At 40.3% G+C, this 22,792-nt stretch overlaps 2 protein-coding genes across 4 annotated transcripts in view; both read left to right on the forward strand.

Annotated features, from left to right (window-relative positions):
• Positions 1-4,693: 4,693 nt before the first annotated feature.
• pyyb (peptide YYb) lies at positions 4,694-7,240 on the forward strand. Of its 2 annotated transcripts, XM_061706402.1 has the most exons (4): positions 4,694-4,757; positions 4,901-5,090; positions 6,354-6,434; positions 6,988-7,240. In XM_061706402.1, the coding sequence occupies exons 2-4, from the start codon at positions 4,912-4,914 to the stop codon at positions 7,010-7,012; spliced, it is 285 nt and encodes a 94-aa protein (XP_061562386.1). In that variant the 5' UTR covers positions 4,694-4,757; positions 4,901-4,911; the 3' UTR covers positions 7,013-7,240. The 2 variants fall into 2 exon arrangements, with proteins under 2 accessions (XP_061562386.1, XP_061562387.1); XM_061706403.1 differs by lacking the exon at positions 4,694-4,757 and having other exon boundaries at positions 4,812-5,090.
• An 810-nt stretch (positions 7,241-8,050) lies between these two features.
• Positions 8,051-22,792, forward strand: part of mpp2b (MAGUK p55 scaffold protein 2b) — a 28,102-nt gene continuing 13,360 nt past the window's right edge. The window contains exons 1-2 of one of the 2 annotated variants that reach the window (XM_061706556.1): positions 8,051-8,314; positions 15,999-16,078. In XM_061706556.1, coding sequence (XP_061562540.1) covers positions 16,048-16,078 — 31 coding nt within the window. In that variant the 5' untranslated portion in view covers positions 8,051-8,314; positions 15,999-16,047. Of the gene's footprint in view, positions 8,315-15,998; positions 16,079-17,910; positions 18,233-22,792 lie in introns of those variants that run through there. The other variant, XM_061706555.1, reaches the window with a different exon arrangement.

Below are 22,792 nucleotides of genomic sequence, written 5' to 3' on the forward strand. Positions count from 1 at the left end.
AAGAATAGAAGTCTTAATTAGATGTTGTATTCAAAATCTTGGTTAAGTACTGTAATCCCCTGCTAGCTGTAGGGGATAGGGATCAAGCCCGACTGGGAATAGTGGAAAAATCCAAATAAGTGACAAGCTCCCCCCCAAAAAGTTTTAATAATTACCTATATTAATAGTTTAGTTGAAACTAAACTACAAACTATGACGTGTGTGTGTGTGTGTGTGTGTGTATGTGTGTGTGTGTGTGTGTTCGTTCTGGGTGGATCCAATATTACTTTGTCATTATTTGCCTGAACAACGAAGGAAACTGGTCAATGATCTTTGCAGTTCATCTTCATAAACTAAATTGTCAATATTTTTCCGTTGATCTTCTCTCAGGCAAGTGTCACTCGAAACCATCCGCTTTCCCTCTCTGATGCCTCCGGCTACTGTGATATTACCCTTCTTCTTGTTTCTTTAAAGGCACTTTTGATATATGACCAGTCTTGCGCACTCGCACCTTTAAGCCAGAGCGTCAACGTGATTGATACCAAACTATGAGTGTTTGCTGGAGGTGCCTCAAAACAAGGAAGCAGACTTAAAGAACCAATGTTGATCCGTACAAAAATCTGCGATTTGCTATCAACAAGAACAAATCAATTTGCTGATTGGAATGAAGGAAGATCAGATGGGTTGATTGGAAATTGATAAAGAATAAGAAGTTTTGTGTCAAATGTATTACACTAGTTTTAATGACATCCCAGAATTGATTAAGGTGGTTCCATCGGCACATGGAGAGGTCAAGAGAGACATTCTTCCCGGGTGGAAGTGATGGCCGCTTCAGTCTGCTTAAGCGAGACCTCCTTGGCTGCTCAGAGGTAAGATCAGCATTCTCCATTTTAACATGACGTTAATTGTGACAACCTACTCATTGTTTCTGATCATACCCTTCAGATTAGGTTGTTGGTCTTGGGGCTGTTTTATTCTACCCTATTAATCACATGGTATGGTTGTCAGGCCACCACTGACATTTTGTGTGTTAAAAATATAGGTCACAAATCATAATGACTCTTTGTTGATCTAACTATGCCAGTGACATAGTGGCCGACAGAACACATAAATGCTCTTCCACTAGAAGGCAGCAGGTACAATTGACCTGTGTATCAACCTCTTGTCATACATGGAACTGAATAAAAGCTTTGTGTTCAATTAAACAGCCCCAGATTTCACACTCAGTCACTGCAGGAGTTTGTTAACTACAGTAATACCAATTGTCAAATAATGACAAGACCGCCATCTTTTGTTAGCTTGAGCTCTTTAATAGTCTCTCAGCAGCGCAAAGACATACGAGTATGCTCCATAACTATCACTAACCGGGCTAATCTTGGCTTCTCTCTGATGTGAAAACATGTTAGAAACGTCAAGATGTATCACTTCAACATACTTCCTTGACATCAGTTACTAGTTTCCTATTATCCAGAGCTTTGGCACTATCGTGTGGCATCTAAGGGTGTTACAGAAAAAGTACAAAAAAAGGCCTCGTGAATCGCAAATGTACTGTAATTTCCTGTGGGGAAAAAAAAAAATCTTGACAACAGGCTGATTGAGGAGATAACCAGAAAGTCCATGCTGGTTCCAACCTTGAATACTTTGTGCATCATAAATAGTGTCCTGACTAGTGAAATTGAGAACCACCCCCCCAAATCAAATTATCAACCTTTTTCCTGAAGCCTCGTAAGGCCAGTCACCTACGTCATCCATCATAGTTACCTGAAGCTGCCGGCCAGCTCATGAAGGCATCAGTATGTCGGGGCCGGTGCTGTAATTGGCCCGCTATGCTTTCCAGCAAAGACAAATGGTTCTTAGTGAGGAGCAGGCTTGAATAGTTACGCTCCTCTTGGGACACGAGAATCGCAGGAGTCGCTGCTACTGTATTCAGGAAAACAAGTGACGTGTACAGTCACTATGTGTTTATGCCAGTAAATAGCCAGTGTCCATAACATACTGGCCCAGGGAAATATAACGAGCTTTTCCCAGCGGCTGCTCCACTCAGATACTCAGAGGATCCATTTAGACCGCATATAATTTTCAGTTCCCCAGTTCGGGTCAATTTGAATTGTAGCCACCAGTCAAAAGTTTTACAACACACTAATTTTTTATTTTTATTTTGACGGGATCGTTAAAACATGGTGGTTCGCTATCACAGGATTTCCCAGCGTGCGAAGCGCCGTCGTATAGTTGTTAAAATGCTGTTTTATTTCAGTTATTCCCCTAATCCCATAAACAGTTGTAGTAATGTGAATGTTAGTAGACCCGATGAGTGTTTTTCCCCCCTCTGCCGCCTTTGTTGTCTTCACGATATTGGAGCATTTAAATCAATATCGAATCGAATTGCAACCCCAAAGAATCCATATCGAATTGAATCGCAGCCTAAAGCATCAGAATCGAATCGCGAGGTTCTTAACAATGCCCAATATATACCTACAGTAATTCATTGCCAGAAATTAGCATTTTATGTGCCTGTTATATCTATATTGTGGTCACTATTTATTTTTTCCACCATGCCTGAGGTTCTGTATGCCTGACTAAAAAGCACTCTGCTCATATTAGTAGCTTCCTGACTGAGATAAGACTGAATAAAAACACATCATATCCCCTTTTCGGTGCGTTTGACAGGAAGGAGTCTGATTTTCTCCGGGGGGGGGGGGCGATTGCTCTTACACCATGACTGCGTTTGTAGTGCAAATAGAAGGCGTTTTATCTAGAATGGAACTTTGATGGCAAAGAAAAGGGTCATATTTCAGACCAAGCATTAAAAAGTTGGTCACACTGTTCCTAATCGAGTAAAGTTTGCCTCCTATTAGCACTACTCCACGGGAGGGTTTTAACTAAATGCTAGCAGCCTGTGAAAAACCTTAACTGTAGCTCTTTTCTCTTATCTGGGCTGTTGACATGCAAACACCGCGGAGAGCTAATGAGTTTGTCCTGTGCACGTCGTTGTTTCTTCTCATTGACTTTTATAGCACCGGAGAGACAACGCTGAGATGTTGATTACTGGAGTAGAATTAAAATGTTCCGGAAAAGCAACCTAGGGCCTGGAAATGCATGGCTACAACAGAAAGCGCTCATCCCGTTGCGCCAAAGAGAGATAATGATTATTCATAACTTGATTTGTTTATTTCTAAATCCATTTTTACTTCCATTGGGCTTTTTTTTTATGGCCAAAGCATATTTTGAATGATGGTGCAATAACTGCTGAGAGAATGGTCAGAGCAATAAATATGTAATCTTAAAATCCACTTACAGCCTTTTATGGCATTGTCGCATACACTTTAACCACTTGTTTATTGCCAGTAGGAGGTCCACAGAGGCCTTCAGTGGGGATTTCTGCCCAAATCAAGTTGTGTTTTTGACAAGGGATAGGCAAAAGAAAAAGCTTTGTTTTTTTCCCAGCATTCTATAAACAGCCCCAGACTGTGGAACTGTCACCACGTCTCAGGGGATCCCCCCAGGACAACATGTGTCTTCCATGCACCAGGCAAGACTCAACACAACTACGCAGTCTCGTTTTACATGCAAGCAGCTGTTCTAAAACACAAGCTATTTACAGTAGCTGTCAATGTAGCTTAATAGCTACGATGTAAAAAAAAAAAAATCATCAGACCCGCCCTGGGAAATTATCCAATTTCACTTGATTCATCCAGAAATTATAATTGATTTACTACAAATACTGTATCTTTATTCTTCTCTCTATGCTAGTGACGTACAGTGACAGGCAGAACAAATAAATGATCTTTCAGTCGATGGCAGAAGGTACAATAACCCACCCGCTGACATTTATACAACTAGTAGCTTTGTGTTCAATTAAATAGGCCCGGCTTTCACATGAATTCCAGTTGTGAGTAAATTGAGAAGAGATCATTATTATTTTCAGTTTATACAGTGTTACTGAGCCCTGTCGTGAATCGTGAAAATCCGCAAGTACCCGTAATTGATGCCAACCAGAAAAAGTTTTATGATTGCCTATAGATGCCAAAAGATGGTGGCAAAGCACTATTTTTCAATTTGACAGATCAGTGGCGTGTCGAAACAGAAGGTCCTCCCCTCACTTCTAGTACATAGTTCTTTGCCGTACATTGGTGCCAAAGCAATACTTTTATGTTAGACAGGGCTTTGGCCTGAGCACAAAAACAAACAAATTTATGAATTTTTCAGAGAATAACCAGAAAATGTGCAAACATGTGAATCCACGAATATGCAGGAAACATACTTATTGTGACAATTTTGTTTGGTGGTGTGTCGAGTTATTTTCCAAATATAAAATATTTGCCCTAGCTCAGTTAAGGTTGGGACACAGAGTGCTGTAATAAATATTTAATATTGCTCATGTAAACCGGGTTGCTCATCAACTGAGCTTCGGGTAGTGTGTGACAGTCATTATTTGAAAAGGGTGATTTGTGGTCTTTGAACATCACAAGCTTAATGATAAGGCAACCAAAATATTGGAAATACACAATAGTATACATCATTCTTAAGGGATTATTCCGAGCTGTTAGATGTGCCCAATTACTTTGCTACAAATCTGTGTGTGTGTGATGTTTCACTGATGCGTGAGTAGCGGGAACATGAGAGGTGTGGTTTAGTGTTAGTCAGCAGCACGTATCAGGTATGCACGCCTCACTATAAAAGCCGGCAAACTGAGAGGAGAGCACCAAGTCGGCACCAGCGCCACCATCCGAATCATCTACCATCCAGTGTGCTCCGGAAGACTTTTTTTTAAAAAAAAAGTAAGTTTTCATCCACCTTTTGGTAACTTGTGGTGATGTAACATATGTGGGTGCATGTGGCACTTTATACCATTGTGTGACCCCCCCCCACCCCACAAAAAAACATTTTGCATTGGTGCTGTGCTGTTGTGTTCTCCTCAAAGATCCATCCACCATGCTGAGACCGTGCATGATGCTCGCCGCAGTCCTCTTGTGCTTGTTGGTGTTTTGGAGCAGCCTCGCCGACGCTTACCCGCCCCAACCCGAGAGTCCCGGCAACAACGCCTCCCCGGAGGACTGGGCCAAGTACCACACTGCTGTCAGGCATTATGTCAACCTCATCACCAGACAGAGGTGAGGACAGTCTGTGTGACATGATACATTTCTACTTTTTGGGGGGATTTTCTTAATAATTAAAATGAGGGAATGTAACATCCACAGCCACAATTCCTTCCCTCCTGTAGTAAGTGCTGACATAAATACGACGATGAGATTGGACAGAGATAATGAGCATCTGCTCAGTGTTAAATGGATTTTTATGTTATGCTGAAATTGATGCCAAATCCGTACTTAGAATTAGAGCAGGGTTGCGGCATATATTTAAGGTTCACATGTTCATAAAAATGTTTTTTTTTTTCATTTGGATCAGCTTAATCAATGTGTGGAATCAATCCAAAATTGAATTGGAATTTCTTGAGAAGAAAACTGAGCGATGATGATTATAAAAGACGGATTTATTTTTATGATTTCAGTTTGATAGGATGGGATTGGATATCTTGAAAGAGATATCCTTAGTTTTAATCATTGTGTAAATCCTCACCAAAATGTGTTGAAAATTTCCTTGGAAGAAAATAGCAACCCAACATCAGTATGACCTAATGTTTCTTACCATACAAACTCTACATTGATACATCAAAAATTGTAGAAAGCAAAATAATTTTAAAAATGTATTTATGTATGTAGGACCAGCCCTAGTGACAAGACCTTGTACCCCTAAACTTCAATAATGTATTATTTACGAAGGGGGCATAGTGGCTTTCTCATCTTCACGCCTGCCACATGACATTTTATGTAATCCAATTTGTGATGAAGTGTCTCAGTCTAAAAGGTTAACAGCTCACTCATCAAATATATAATCTCATATTTCAGTTTTGACAAACATGACATCACCGATTCAAGTAATAAAGGGGAAAGGGGTCACACGAGTACAAGAGTGGACAAAAAAAAAAAAACAGGGGTGTTATTTAGCACACTAGGCATCGTTTATTCTCCTGCTGTGTAATCACACGGGCTGGATTTGTCATGGTGTCTCACAGCTTCTACTCCTCGGTGGCCAAGCTTCGATTTCAGGAGAGGAGACGTTGAGAGACAAGCTTGTCCCAATCTGTGCCGAGAATTTAAACCTGATTCCTTTGTTTGGGAATAATAGTTCAGTGGCTGTGTGATTAGATTAGATTGGATGGAGGGAGCAGAAAAGTATCACTGATGATGACTCTTCTTTATGTTATTACTACCTCACCGTGCTTCCAAAGAGCTCTCATGATCATACCAGCGGTGCAAATAAAAATGAAAATATTATATTATGTCATATAGTGTAATGCATTTGTTTTTCTCCAGATATGGGAAGAGGTCATCCCCTGAGCAGGCGATGGCATGGCTGCTGTTTGGTGCCGATCCAAGTGAAGACGCTGATCCACGGTGAGAGATCCAGATTCAAATAATACAGTAAATTATGACAAATGTGAAGAAATAAATCCTGAAATATCATCTTTTAAGGGATTTTAAAAGTATAAATTTACAGTGCTGTAATTCCCTCGCATTAGAGAAAGATAAGCCGCAGTCACCAACGCACTTTTCAGCCATTTATTGGATGCTGGGAGGACTGTAAAACACATAAACACAATGAGCACACTCGTGGACGAGCTGCTGTTGGCCACGGCTCACACCCAAATACTCACATGCTGATGTCGCACTCCACCCCACCAGGCCCCGCCTCTTAAAGGCACATGCATGTACAAAGATGCTACAGTGTGCAGTATTTTATATATACTACATTTTATGTTAGCATTTTTTTTTTTATGTTTAAATACGTTAAGTGTCTTTAAAAAGTATGTTTTAAGTTTTAATGTGTTTAAAGCATGTGGGAAGGATAACACTATTTAAATAAATGTAGGAAGAAAAAAAAAAAACTTAAAAAATTTTTTTTTAAAAAAAAAGACTTAACCAAGCTTGCTTGTGTCTATTTTTACAGTTCGGACTATAACAGCGGGTGGTAATCGACTCGAAGGGTGGCTCCTCCTCCTAAAAAAAATAAATAAAAAAATCCAACAACAATCAAAAACGCTGGGATTTCCTGGAGGGACAACCTGCATCTAAACAATCTGTTTCAATTTCTCAATATGCGTGCATGTTTCTCGCTTTGTTTGTCTGCAATGCATCTCTTTGTATAACCTCTTTGTCTTCTGGCCAATGATGTAAATAATTTGTATGAGGGGGGGGAAAAACATACTTTGCAATAAAGGAAATAATGGCATAGAAGTACTGACTCAATGCAGTTTTATTCAGGGGTTGGCAAACCCTGTTCTTTAATCAGGCTCCCCCCTATCCTCCCCTGAGAATTTAGTCATGTAATATTTGTTGCATTAATTTATCAGTTTCTTCCCCAAAAATCATAATTCATGTTTTTGTTTTCATTTTTTATTAAATACAGTGAAACCTCAATTCAATAATTTAATTCATTCCAAAATGTTCACAAACTGGGGCAATGTTTTCCCTATTAAAATGAATGGAAGTGAAATTAATGCATTCCAGCACCACCAGTGAGAGCTCACCAGACACTGGACTTGAAACACTTTCCAGGTATTCCTAATATCACAAACACTTGCACTTTTAAATTTTTTAGCAGCCACACTGAGGGCTAATTCATTTTTATTTTAAAATTTTTTTCGCCATTGGTAGTGTTCAATCTCATTGAATGGCAATGGGGTCCCTCAAGGGTCAGTTCTTGGACCCCTCCTGTTCAGCCTGTATATACTACCCTTGGGTCAAATTCTCATCTGCAAATGACCTGGTCAATCTTTCCGTTTAAAAAAAAAAAAAAAAACAACAACAACAAAAAACACACAAATGTTGCCTCCCTTGAGTACTAGTGTGCCCAACCCTGCGTTGATATGTAGATTACAGGACTGTATTTATCCAGGTGGGTGTAATGGAGGTTTATACCACTAGAGTTCACTGTCTTACCAAGAGGCAGCTGACTTATTTTCCACTGACAGGAGGTTCCGAACCGCGGCAGACTCGCGTACTACTCCCGTGTGTGCTGTCGTCCAGTACCGTCACGTTTGTTCTCCTATCGCCGAACCTTATTGGCGCACCTCGAAGAAATGGGACGGTTAGTGTTTGCTCTGTCTTTTAGGCAAGGTCTCGTGAAAAGATAAAGAAGCACGTTGAGTGGGTTGCCGTTGGCTTCTGGAAGTAACTGCTCGGATTAACCAAGACCTGCCGCCACCAGCAAGCAAGCAGCACCGAGCCGAGCGGCGTCCACAAGCCGCTCACAGGGACGCGGCAGCCGGATAAAGGTGAGCGGGCAGGCCCCTTAGTCCCCGAACAGAAAAAAAACAAACAAACAAAAAACGGTAAAGCTGTCGTTATCATGGCGTGTTTGTCGTTTTTATCGTATGCGACTGATTGTGTTACTAAACCTAATTACCATACATAGGAGGAGAAAATAATCCCCGTAATAAATCAATGGTAACGCGCACATAGCTCCATTGATCCCGCCGCATGCGCTTAGTCTTCAGCAGTCTAATTAGCGGCATATTAATTAATTATGTATTGTTAGCATATTTGACCTCATCGCACCTGTACAGTGATGTCAGACACCTTTGCAACAGTGAAAGCTGGGCAATTAAAGCATTTGCTATTTTAATTTATGTTTCTCAACTGAAAATGTTATGGTAAAAGTTTATGGTATAGCGTAATATTCAAATTACTATTTTGTGTGCGCCCGTGCATAGTTGTTTGAGGTGGCTTTGGCTGATTTACTTTGCAGGAAACAATTTGTTTTTTTGCATTTTAATAAATTAGTGTTATGGAAAAGTGCTTTTATTGCAGGTGATCAATAAGTGACACTTGTACTGTACAGAAAAAGAGTCATTTAAAAAAAAAAGGAAATACATAATCATTTTAATTTGTTGAGTTGGTGAAATGTGGGTTTTTGTTAGTTAGCAATAATTGTCAAAAAATATAAAAAGTAACACTAATCATTCAATATTTCACTCTGTGTAGTGAATCATTTTGAACTGAACAACTGAAATCAATTCAGTTTCCACGATATCAAATTTATTGAGATCCACATAAACTGTATACAGTGGATATAAAAAGTCTACACATCCCTGTTCAAAGGCCAAGTTTCTGTGGTACAAAATAATGAGACCAAGATAAATCTGTTCAAAACGTTTTTCACTGTTAACATGAACTATTAATGTGACCTATAACCTCAACCGACAACTCATTAAAAAAAAAAAACATTTTCGAGAGGGGAACGAAAACTAAACAACTGCGATAATGTGGTTGCACAACTGTGCACACCCTCTTATAACTGGAGGTGTGGATATATTCCGAATTAACCAATCACATTCCAGCTCATGTTAAATAGGAGTCAGCACACACCTGCCACCATTTAAAATGCCTCTGATTAAAGTGCAGCTTTTCTAGTAGGCTTTTCCTGACATTTTTGCATTCACATCATAGAGTGCAAAAGCATGGGCTGCAGAGAGCATTGTTCAAATGTATCAGTAGGGAGAAGGGTACAAAAGGTTTTCCAAGGCATTAAATACAGACATTATCAAGTAGAGAAAATATTGCACAACAATAGCATTACCAAGAACTGAACATAACTCCAAAATTGATAAAAAAGAAGAAAACTGGTCAGGAACGATGCCAAGAGGCTGACAGCAACATTGAAAGGTCTGCAGGAATTTCTAGCAAGTACTGGCTGTTTACATGTGACAACAATTTCCCGTCTTCTTCCTATGTCTGGGCTGAGGGGTAGTGTGCCAAGACTGGTTAGAGCGTCTGCCTTATCATGCAAAACACACACACACACACTTGAATTCTCCCAAATGCATGTGGTAAAATGTGTTATGAAACCATGGTTGAACTTTTTGGCCATAGTTCCAAAAGGTGTGTAGATGCAAACACAGCACTGCCACCACCAAAAGAACCATATATCCACAGTGAAGCATGGTGGTGGAGTGAATTATCACAAATTCACAAGCAGTCCGTGTTTGTCCAAAACCTTCAGGGTTCTGCTACAAGGAGTGCTGAAGCCTATCCCAGCTATCATCGGGCAGGAGGCGGAGTACACCCTGAACCGGTTGCCAGCCAATCACAGGGCACATACAAACAAACAACCATTCACACTCACATTCGCACCTACGGGCAATTTAGAGTCCTTGTGTGCATGTTTTTGGGATGTAGGAGGAAACCCACGCAGGCACGGGGAGAACATGCAAACTCCACACAGGCGGGGCCGGGGATTGAACCCCGGTCCTCAGAACTGTGAGGCTTACGCTCTAACCAGTCGAACACCGTGTCACTCCACTAAAACAATTTCCATTTAACATGAGTTTGAATACATCCCCAGTTATCCAGGATGTGCACAGGGGTGTGTAGACCTTTTATATCCACTGTATATATTCCAATTTTGACTTTATTTATGCTTTAACATCAGGTAGAACAATGAACAAACAACATCAAACGTCCTTTAAGAAAAACTTAAAAGTTGACATATTGTATTTATTAATATAACATTATTACAGAATCCGCATTAAAAAATATATTGTCTGAAATAGAGAGCCATGTTCATACAGGTTATTTGTTTGTAAAATGTAAAGTTGTAATAACCCAAACGTACCCCCCAAAACAATGTTGTTGCTTAGTAGCCTATTAGATGTGTAAAAATGTAAAAGAAATGAAAAGATAAAGTTTTTCCTATAGTTTTCATTATAAAGAGCTTTTTGCTGGGACTAAAGATAATTCTCATCGGTTTTTAATTTGGATGTCAGAGGATGAACATAAGCATTCCTCAGGTTAGCTCTGAGATCCCTGATTAGTATATTAGGGTTGTTAAGAAGTGAATTCTTAATACATTACTTTGAAAGTGTGTCCTTTACCTCACATTCCATCTGGAAGATTTAAATACATTGCATCAGATTTAATCATGGCTGAGCCTTATAATAGTGTCTCGTGCGCATTCAGGACTATTTTGGTGTTATTCATAACAATCGTCAGTGATTCGTCACCATCGCCCGAACCTCTTTCGTCATTAAAGGCTGAATCATCTCTTCAGGGTATTTACGTACTATACACTTAAAAATAGAGCATTTACTTTTTGAAAATGCTAAAAATATGTATACCCCCCCACACACACACACTAATGGATGGTCTGTCATGGGGCTTTAGTGTTGGTTGGTTGGTGAATATACAAACGTCTCCTGGGGGGGGGGGTTCGCAGCATGTTGCCTTGAGCCATACAGTGCTATACAGTATACATGACATTATTTTTTTTATTATAAGCTGATCATATTATATGGGGGTGACTATATGTGTGATGGTGGTATGTGGTATCTGGTGTGTTATTCAGGCAGATTTATCTATTATTTAATTTTTTTCTTAGGGAATATAGAGTAATTGAGACGAGCTTTTCCAATTAGCGGTACTATGTTAATATACAATGTACTGTAAATCTTATCAACTCTGTAATTACGCGGAACCACGGTCAGACCTATAAATAGTATCAGTTTAAATTCCATTCTCATTATTCTACGCCGTTTCCCTTGTTGCCATGGCAATGCACTGGGGGGAAAAAGCGAGGAGCCGCTCATGGTTGTCTTGGATACGGCAGTTTTCCCTGTAAAGTAATGAGAGGCGCTGAACCTGTGGGAGCACGGGTTTATTTTTAGGCCTGACGCCGGGCTCTATGTGTGGATTAAGACTTGTTTGGCCGCTGCTTGTGTGAGTGTGTGTGTGTGTGTGTGTGGGTGTGTGTGTGTGTGTGGGTGTGTGTTTACATGCTGCTTCACTGTGCGAACCACTGAAGGCAGTTGTCATAATGACACCTGCGCTGGCCCGTGTGTCATTGCTCAAGGCCTGGAGTGTACAGTATATGAAACTTCAAAATATTTCCATTGGCTTCTATGTGATCATGCCTTGTTTTCAAATTTTTACCTCAGAATTTCCCAACCGTTACTGAGCCAATATATATTAGAAAAACATTAGAAAAATCTAATGGCCTAGCCCCAAACAAAAATGTCACGTAAAGTATATATACTGAAATAATGATGTTTTTGTCTCACTATACGAACAAATTGAATTAGTGTGAAATCTGGTTTTGTTAAATTGAGCACATCAGACAGTTGAGAATATCATTCTGTTGTATGACTGGAATGAATCACCTGTAAGCCATTTATTTTTTTCATTTTATTTTTTTAAGGGTAATGTAAGTTAAGTTTGAAATGATATGAAATTGTTTTGGGATCCTAGTTTGTGGTATGTTTAGGTTTCACACTATTTATATCGTCAATTATGAAAAAAACAAAATATTGTCGGAATGATCGTCCAACTCGAGTTTTTGCGATTCCTTCGACTTGGTCCCGTGTTTTCAGTTTTCCGTGAGGACGACTGAGCATCGCGAAACTTGTAAGAGTGATGAGATGGTGAAAATCCAAGCAGGGAAGTTGACCGTTCGTGCTAACTGCTAACACTAGCCGCTAGCTCGCTTATGTAGCTTGTGCCAATGCATGCTGCGTTGTCACTTGGTAATGTTTTATTCATTTAGCCTTTTACATTATGGGTTCTTTTTACACTTCAACAGTGACTAATGTTAGACATTTTAAAACTTGACAAAAATGACTCATTCATCATAAAACAGTGTAAAAGAGAACGTTCTATTCTATAAATAGGGCAAGTGTTTTATTGTTTAGACATATCAATACAACAGTACTTAGAGGGATTCATCATCCCGAACACGTTTGTGTTTGACCTTTAAGATTCCATTGAACAGTATATTCTAATACAGGCGTGTCCTCGATTTACGACAGATTCCGAGGTTACGAACTGTAAGATTATGTTTGTGTCGTCACGCATTCACAAGAAGGAACGCTTAGTTACCACTGTAGTTACTATTTTTAATTTGATTATTTTGTATGGTCTTTTTACATCCTAGAAATGTTTTTCGTACAAATATTTTCTGTATTTATAACTTTACTACTGTGTTAGTGTAGTGTAACGTGCTACATTTACTGCGTTACATTTCCTGAAGTAACTTTTTAGATAAATTGCACCTGTGAGAGTAGTTATAATGCAACATCAATTTTTCAAGCTACTTTTACTCCGTTACATTGAGCCACATTACACACGCTAATTTAATTTGTATGTACAGTATCTATCGTTGCTCGCCTGATCTATTTGTTTTTTGTTCTTCAGACAAACCTATGCCTTGGATGCTGTCACGTGACTCCGGTTCACGAGTCCGACTAGCGGCGTTTGACTCTATTGCATCAAGCAAACAGAGCTAGGCACTCACATGACTGCACACAAAGTCCCCGCAGCCCCACACAGAAGCAAAGTTTTCAGAATGACGTGAAATATGGTAGAAACAACGGCGTGCGACTCTCAGTCAGAAGAGGTACATCACCTCTGGCCTCACATTCAACTTGTGTTGACCTTACAGACCATGAAAAACAACAGCTATTATTGTGCGCTGTCATTTATGTCGACCAAAAAACGTCCGAATTTGAGAAAACACGCTGCGTTTTTTGAATGTAATCTCTGCCTGGTGAAGTCATTCTGATGTTTCTCAAGTATAAACAAGGAAAGTTAATTTAAGACCACTTCTTATGACTGAATTTGCCTAAATTTATCTTATTTTATAAATATGTATCCATTTCCCATACCACTTATTGTTGGTCAGTATCTGAAGATGCACATTCCTATTTGTTATTTTTCTCGATTTGAAGTTCCTGCTCTGATTTAAATAAATGAATCAGAGGTTACTTACCGTTTACTCAGTACTTGAGTAGTCTTCTCCCTGAGTACTCTTCTTCCAGTAATTATTTAGAGGACTATGTTTTACTTTTACTTGAGAAATATTCTAAAATAATCTTTGGCAACTCTGGCCACCTCTGACTACCACACGTTTTGAGTCGCATTCGAATCCGGGTTACATTGCCACCTTAGGAACGGAACGCCATCGTAAACCGACAACTGTATCTTACCACAATATCCTACAGAGTGACTGTATAATGTAATTCAATGTTAGTGTCTCACTACTCTTATCAAGGCTACCAATTTAGTTTATTGTCGAGCTAGATTTACATTTGTCAATGCCCCCACTTTAAACCCAGCCAACAACTCACACCAACAGTGATGAAGCAATCATAATCCAATTCTCATCTGATCGCAATGCTACAATGAGGGCTGGGAAGAAAAAAACAAAACAAAAACAGTTTACAACACCATTCTGTTCCAAACTCCCAACAAAGCCCTGCTGAAATCAGCTTTGGCTCCTGAGCTGCTGTGTGGCCTCTGCATACTTTGAACAAGCTCCGTCATTTCCGTGTGCAAACGCAGGATCCCGTGGGCTGAACGCTAATTTGGCATTGGAAGCCAGGCCCACATTGATCGATTTTTCCGAAGCCCTTTTAGGGTATGAGAATGTTCATCAATATCACAATGCTTGTACAGTAGTGTAAATACAGCTGTTAAACCAGTAAATCCAAATGATGTAAGAATCGTCCTTATTTTGTGAGCCGATACGTGTACGATGTGAGCAACGCTTGCATGCTAAACCAAAACATTTAGAACATTGCATAAGGACAGAAATGGGTGAGGTGGTGATGAGCCAATCATTTAAAATATTCAATGTGAGGTTAGGCCTCATGTATTTACACAAGAGTGACCCTGCAGTAACATGCTTGTACCGTGGGTAGATATTGCCATTGCAGCCAGAAATGAGCATCTTCTCCTACTGTTCAACAGCTGTGTGCTTTCTCCATCCCTGTTATTTAAACCCACTCCTCGTAGCGTACCACTTGATATGTTGCCACCCCACCAATGTTTTTTTTCTCATCCTAATCACGTGACTATTGATTATACTCTCTGTTTATATTCCTGCAACCCCGTATCGCTATTTAAAGTATGGATTTCTCCAGTATCACGTCACCTGACCAGCCAGTTTTGGAATCCAGGGTGTTCGTTCTGGCGCTGCCTGATGTTAAATGGATCAATTAGAATCAACAGATCCTCTCTAAGCCAACGTTGGCTGGGCTGCCCTCTCACCCGCTCGTTCAATCTTTCCATCTGTGAGTAATATTCCCCCACGGACATGAGGGCAGTAACTGCAGGGATGTCTATTAATAGTTCCAAAGTGAGTTCGATAGCAGTTAGCGTGGGTGGGAGCTTGTTTCGACAGATTGAAAACACGATAGTGTGTTATTATGGCAGTAAGGCATTTGTTTTCTTTGTCATGGCAAAGGTCAGCGCATAAGCTTTTTCTCAGTATGCTTCAACATTTGCAAAAGATGCACACACATTAAGATTCTTAACATCTTAAGTGACTCATAAATTGTGAGACTATACTAATGTGAATGAAGAAAAAAAAAAGTCATGCTGTTAAAGTGTGGTGTACTCGAAATGACCAACGCAGTACTTCACACTTCACTATCTCTCCATGATTTTTTTCCCCCCAAACCAGAAATCCGGTGTAGTACTCGGACTGACCCATGGGAGGCAGTATGGCGCCACAAGGCATCCAGGCTGCTGGAAAATATCAAGAAGTACAAAAAGCCAACCTAGCTATTAGGAATTGTTTCATTTTACGTGATCTCACAATCACCGAGTGCGTGGCTCATACTTTCTCGTTGTGGACTGCAAACATAAGGATTTTTAACATTTACGTTTGTTTTCAGAGACCCATGTCTTAACACACCTCACACTACAGGATAAGCTTTTAGGATAATCTTTAGAGCCATCTGATAATCGGCCTTTGATGACTTTGTCCGGAAGGCTCACAATTGCCCGGATTATCTCATCATTAGATATTCAACCAAATTAATCACGTGAGAATTTAAAAGATGAACACTAAGACCAATTCAGGCATCCCACATTTATTTTCTGAAAATTGCCTTTCGTGCATTCATTGGCCAATCAGAACTTCAATTTTGTGTTGTATTTTTCTCTTTTGTCTCTTCTCTTTCACAGTTGACCTTGCAAGTTTGGCGGAGGATACGAAGAGGAAACAAATCATAAAATGCCCGTGGCAACATCTTTCTCTGACTCCGGTAAGTGGCTTGATCAACTATGACAAGAGCTTCTGTGTACAGTACATACTCTCAGCAGCCACAACTAGGTACACTTGCATAATATATATAGATTAAATTTAAAATGCAGCACAAAACAAACAAACAATTATACACATGATATAAAGGCCACTGTCAGAAAATGTCTTAATTTAACAATGAAGTGGTACCTCTCAAGTCAAGTGCCTTGGGGAGAGTATCAGCCAAGAAGATGTCGAAAGAGTGGAAGTGATAGTGAAAGCTTTGTGGCTAATCCAACACTCCAGACGTGTATCTCATCTCAGCAGTTCTAATGTGACTTAATGAGCTGGCTAATGGTTCGCTCCAACTCCAGTCTTAAATTAGTCACACCTCAGAGGATTTTTCGGGTGTATGCTTTGGAGCCCACCGCTCGTACACTCACGCATCGGCAATCTACGTCGCTGGTCAGTAGTACAAAAGCAAAGGTGCTTCACGTTTTATTCCATACGGATCATGATCAATCACGGTGTTCGCTTCACTTCGTGCCGCGTGCTGGGCGACACGACCGAATGCGACTGAAGTGAACCGCCGCAACAACAACAAAAAAGACAGTCGACGGCTCTTCGCCGCGCGCCAAGCGATTGAGTACTGCACATCGATCAATGAGCTGCATCAGAAAAGCTGCGACCCTGTATCAGGTTTGGAGGCTCCACATACAATATAATGTACTGTAGGATTATTTATTGAACCACAAAAACATGATGCGATTGTCAAGGAAGAAGCAGATGGCCACAAAGAAAAGGAAACGGGTGAGAATTAGGAGGAATGTGGGTATTTTGAGAGGATGTTGGCATTGACTGATCCAGCCTCTCTGTCATCCCAGAGTATGTTTGCTCAAATTACTGGATATGTTACATTTTTCATTGCCCATATCACAAAGAGTGAGGTGGTCTGGTTTCCTTCTTTAGCCAGCATACTTGCACCTTGTTCTTCACCTGACACTGAGATTCCCCAATTTTAGGACCAGAAAGGATTTGAATGTAACCTTTTTGTGGCAAGGAACCATGTTTGGTAATGTCAACTTTAGTCACTATAAGGTAGTTGAAACCTCAAAGTCAGGGGTCGCTGACCTTTTTTTAATTATGGTATTATTAATAATAAATGATATTCTCCTATGTGAAAACACAGACCATGTTTTTGATTCGTCGCAGTAATTATCAATGTGCAAAACTTCATTTCTATAAATCTCTCTGGGTGTTATATCCATATTGTAAATTGAATGTTACTGAGTGTATTATTTTGCCGTTCAGGATCCACACAAAGTGTAGCGGTCAGCTTCACTGGGAGTATGAGTTGAAATGTGTGAATTGTCCTCCAGCCAAGGGCTGAGTTTGGCATTACAAAACAAACTGGTTTTCTAAGCCAGTCCCTTTTTTGCATTTCACAAAGCATTTTCTTGAAGGTTATTTTGGAACAGGCTTGAAAGAGGAAGTGGAGAAAGGTCAACTATTCTTCACCTTCACATCCATTTTTTCCCTTCGGTGTACAGTATGTGCAGATAGACAAAGGGTTAGACAAAAGTCCTTATTCTCGGCAAGGCTGACGATATTTGGCTGTCCGTGATGTCATCTCGGCGAAGGTTTATTGCTCTTATATGACTCTTCTCTCCTTCGTACCACCTCCTTGACCAATCTCCTTCTCACAAGCCAACCCAGCGCAGTTAACCCCCCACAGGGAAGCCTCCCTTTCCTCTCCTCCTCCTCACCGAGTAAGCATCACACTTCCTATTTTCTTCCCCACTCCTCTTTTACGTGTCGCCCTCGCTCTCGCTCTCTCTCCGGTCTTCCTCGTGCACACAAGCCTGTCGTCTGCATTCATTCATGCGGAGGAGAAGACGTTCAGTCAGGCGTAGCTCGCAAACATTCACGTCAAGAGCAGGTGGAGAGGGAGGAAAGAGCCAGGAGCTGTTTGGCAGGAGGAGGAGGAGGAGGAGGAGAGGCAACGAGCTCACCCTCACACACAGTTTTGGGTGTGTTGCCGCGTGTGTATGTATGTGAGCGCTCTGTAGTGAGGTGTTGGCCACCATGGCTGGCAGTCTGTTTGGAAGACTCTCCCTTGAGGAGGGGGACTCGGCCTTCTCCCTGGAGGGCCTGGAAATGAAGCTAGGGGGAGAAGGTAAGAACTCAGTTGTCTGCCTGTATAGTGTTTGAGGGAGTCGCGCAGTTCAATGCTTTGTGGCGTGTTAACCAGTAGGACCAGTATGCAAGAATGAGGACAGGGAGCTGATATGAAATAATTTAAATGCAGCGAAGCAGGTGACATTACTTATTAGTCAACGCTTTTGGAAAGAGTCTGTTTATGCCTCTTCAGTGATGATGACAATGGGTGACAGAATGGGCCCAAGGCAGCACAGGCATGCACAGGAGCACAGTACAAGGACAGCGATCAGCGATGTCAGCCCATCCAGTGGAAACTGTGCTGTTTTTTTATAAGCATTGCACACATTGATTGTCCAACTGGGAGCAATTGAGCGCGGCAGAAAGTGGGATAAAAGTTATGATGCCGTTGTCAGAAGTTCATATTGTCGACCGTGTGTCTCCGCTTTATGAGCTAACCTGATCTTCTCCATGTCGTGTTAAACTGAAGGGCTAAACAAACAATGAAAAGAGGTTTTATGATGCCATATTAAGTATCACATTCAGCAGCCAACGCTGTCCTTCCACTTTAGGTGATGATAGACAAAAAAAAGGTTTTTGGCAGAAGTTTGATTATCTGGAGGTCAAAATCGTTGTGTGGCTTGATTAGGCATTACAATGGTGTTGTTTTACCTCCCTACCCAAGCTGTTAAGAATACTAACTGCTGCTTTAATAAAAATAAATACAAAAAAAGAATACTAACTGCTCTTATTTATGCATTCGTCACAGGAAGCCATTATTAATAATATAGACATTGTTTTCATTCAAAGATGGACATTCAGCACAAGCCCACCTTGGCATTTCAAAACCTTTATGCACTTACAATCATCGTTATGTAAAGATAGATTTATATGCTGTGCTCTCATTTAGTACTTCACTATACTGTGTATCGATTTTTATGTACTGTCAAAAACAGAAATGTTGAAATCCACTGTTGCATGGAACGATGACAATGCATTTTTTGTGTCAACTTAAAACACAGAAAATTGCCAGTAGCACAGAGTTGGAAGTACCATACATGCCATTCATAATTGACAGTTAATTAATATTGCATGGTGTTTCATATGCTACACATTAACATCCTGTGTGTGTGTGTGTGTGTGTGTGTGTGTGTGTGTGTGTCCCCGTCCATGGTTATTTATGGGCTGTGTGCTTACATAATTTGTCATCCGTGACCCATGAATTTGTTGTCTTAAGTTGTTAAAGCCGCATCTAAAATGGTCATGTTTGCCTGATAAAAGCAAGGCGGTGTCATGGCGTGGAATTAAATACTTAAATAAATAAGTTACATTTGTTACACATGTACTGCATTGTATTGTAACTTGACAGCAGTGACAGCTATGTTGAATCCCATTTTCTGGAAAAACCATCAGTTTCTGCGTGCGCGCACATTGTACATTCATGATGGGTAATAAGCTTATTCATATGCCATATGCCTTCACATATCATTATTTACGACCTTCAAACACTGTCACTCTCTGGCTTTGCGCACTTTCTCACATTTTCTCCTTTTTACGCGCACGTACAGTATGTACAGTGTAAGTAATCCATAGAATTCCCATCCCTTACTATGTGGCAATCACAATTTAAATCTGCACAGGCCCACAGCACGTGATGATGTGCTGAGACTTGCAATTATTTCGCCCACATTGTTCGCTGGCAATATATTATAGCACTCGAGCCGAACACAAACCGGATGAGCCCTTGAGGTCGATACCAAAAGTTGATTGTGTTTGTGTGGATGAAATCGTCACTGTAACATTTTTGCCCGCACTCTGTGGTGGTGGACTGCTTTGATGGAAGCTGCTGGTGACCTTCAGGTCCACCATATATCATGCAAACATGGTGAGTGTCACCATTGTGATAGCTTGCTTTATTAAAGTGACAGCTTTCTAAATACACTATTATCCTTCTGACTCAATCTCCAGAAGATGTGAGTTAAGCGTTTGCAGAGTTCGGCACTTTATTTTGGAGTCAGCCAGCCCTCCCTTAAATGCCTCCAGTTCAAAATGCGGTTCCTTGCCTTTTAACTGGAGCACCTAACAGGGAGCACATAACTACGATTCTGGCCTCCCTATACTGGCCATTTGTGCATTTTAAAGTTCATTTATTTGTCTTTAAATGTCTAAAATGGCTAGCCCCTTCTTACCCCTTTGTGCGACTCCATCTCTACACTTCTGCCCGGACAGTTCCCCCCTAAAGGTGTATCATACGTTTGCCACTATTTAAGGGAATCTGCACCTGGGGAAAAAAATACAATATATATATATATATATATATATATATATATATATATATATATATATATATATAAACACACGCACACATATGCAACACCCAGTAGTGCTAACTTTGAACTAACTTGGTTTGGAGACTGTAGCTTTTCATGAATTACTATATCTAGTACCCCAAATTTTCTGTAGTGTCAGTCATGCTGCCTAAAATTAAAACTAAACTATTCGTTTGAAGGCCTCAAACGGAAATCACACAAATCCTTGAACCAAATAAGGCACCCTCTCGCACTGTTGTTAGAGGAGCATGTTGATTGAATTATACGAAATTGATGTTTTTGCATTTAAGCTCCTGATTGATTGCACTCTGCAAGTACACTGACATGGAAAGTCTCAACACTCAGCATAACAACTAATCAACACCTCACTAAATCAGAAATGACTCATCAGGTGAGTCATGTCACAATAAAACGTTTCATTTTTAAGGCTTTGCCTTTCTCTTAGACATCCATCTTAAACAAGCCGCAGAGTTGATAGTAATGACGTTATCTTTAAGGATTCATTTGACAGAAATCTAAGCGAACGGCACTCTGTACCCCACCGTGGTTCTCCTGGCCCCTTGAGACTCAGCTTTGCACACCTCTCAACATCCTCGCTGTATCCCTAAATGCCATTCCATAGCAACAAAGCAACCTTCACTAAACGCAGTGTAAGAGGTTCATGGTTCCCTCCTGCTGTGCTCTAAGCACAAATAATAATAGCCCAGATTGTTTAGCGGCCTCCGTGGCATTGGCTTTAATTGTAACTCTCCTTGGAGGGCACAACAGCCCCTTTCAATTTGTTTTCCTTGTAAGTGCACGTCCTTCTTTGTTGACAAGTGATGCCAGAGGACATCAAGTTGTAATATTATTATTATGGATTTGAATGGCACACCCACTTTAATCTTTCCTTTGAGGGTGTCATTAAAGTTAATGGACCATTTGTTAATTTGGCACATGTACTTCTCAACCTGTAGAGCTTTTGTAAGCTGTATCAATTGGGTATTTGGGAGCAAACATTTGCGAGACGAGCGCTGTATGGTGGCAGTGAACCCAACTCACTTCACAAGCAGCAGTTTGGCAGGTAGTGAACAATTCTTCCATAAGCAGGTTTCATGCTGTTTATTGCCACTCTCAGTTGAAGTTTACTGTCAAATTAAAAATAGACCAGAGAGAATTTCACGTTGCGTAATTAAAACAACCACATAGGGTTGCCTTAGTGAAGTCCGTTTAGCCTAATGCTGAGAAACAATGCAAAACGCCATAGAAAGGCTAACAAATAGCATCTATGTGGCGGTGTTATAACCTTTTAAGCAATGGATATTTGAACACAAACGATGCAGCAACACATGTAGACAGACAATACACCAATACCCACAGGCATATATTCTATATCCTTTGCAAAAAAAAAAGAGTAATATTGCTGTAGCTTACTGAGTCAGTTGTGAATTGATTCTTTGTTTGTGTCTCTGTCTGTATTTTCGTGCAGCCAGGTGGCCAAGGCTCACACACCAAGAGGAGCAGCACAATGTCCATTTAACCAAAGCAAAAAAATGTGGCAAAAACAGTTTAATTCTTTGCATTACCTACATACATTAATTATGTTGTTACTGTATTTTTTCATTAAGCACAATATTATATAGTGCTATTTTAATATTAAAAAAACAGGGTAAGCTGTACAGAAAATGGATAAGATGACAACATTTTTTGTTGTTTTGTTGGAAGAGTCTGCAACGGATTTATGGCATTTCCATGTATTTCAATGGGGAAAGATGATTTGAGTTATGAGCGTGGGCACGGGACAAATTAAACTCATATCTCACGGCATCACTGTGCTGTACCAGATCATTGATGAAATGTAATACCCTACAGACTAAAAGGACGGACACGCTCTACATTTGCACAGACCTAGGATAATGATACCAGATGAGACACTCACTTGAAATCTGAATTTCTCCCTAAAACAAGGACAGGAAAGAGTAAAGAAAATGCAGTGCAATCACTCCTCTGATCCCTTTTGTTCTCTGCTTATAAATGAACAAGAGAAGGACAATGTAGATTTGTAATCATCTCTGTGAGTAATAGTACAACCCCTGACATACTCTGCGCTGTTATTTTCACACCTCTTGATTTCTGTGTGACCTCCAACCAACGATAATATCACAAATGCAAGTCCTTGCTCTTTGTTTTGTTCACACTCAGCTGCCAATTTGTTCATGGTTGCTAGATTAATAATTATAAAACGAGTCAAAAGAGGACGGTAAGAGTGA

Source organism: Phycodurus eques, chromosome 19 (assembly GCF_024500275.1).
Source record: "Phycodurus eques isolate BA_2022a chromosome 19, UOR_Pequ_1.1, whole genome shotgun sequence".
Classification (NCBI taxonomy): domain Eukaryota; kingdom Metazoa; phylum Chordata; class Actinopteri; order Syngnathiformes; family Syngnathidae; genus Phycodurus; species Phycodurus eques.

Bases quoted from the DNA above. Each gene is read 5' to 3' on its own strand.
- pyyb (XM_061706402.1), top strand. From the start codon at position 4,912: ATGCTGAGACCGTGCATGATGCTCGCCGCAGTCCTCTTGTGCTTGTTG. The intron at 5,091-6,353 runs GTGAGGACAGTC...GTTTTTCTCCAG, and splicing joins AACCTCATCACCAGACAGAG to ATATGGGAAGAGGTCATCCC. The intron at 6,435-6,987 runs GTGAGAGATCCA...CTATTTTTACAG, and splicing joins AGTGAAGACGCTGATCCACG to TTCGGACTATAACAGCGGGT.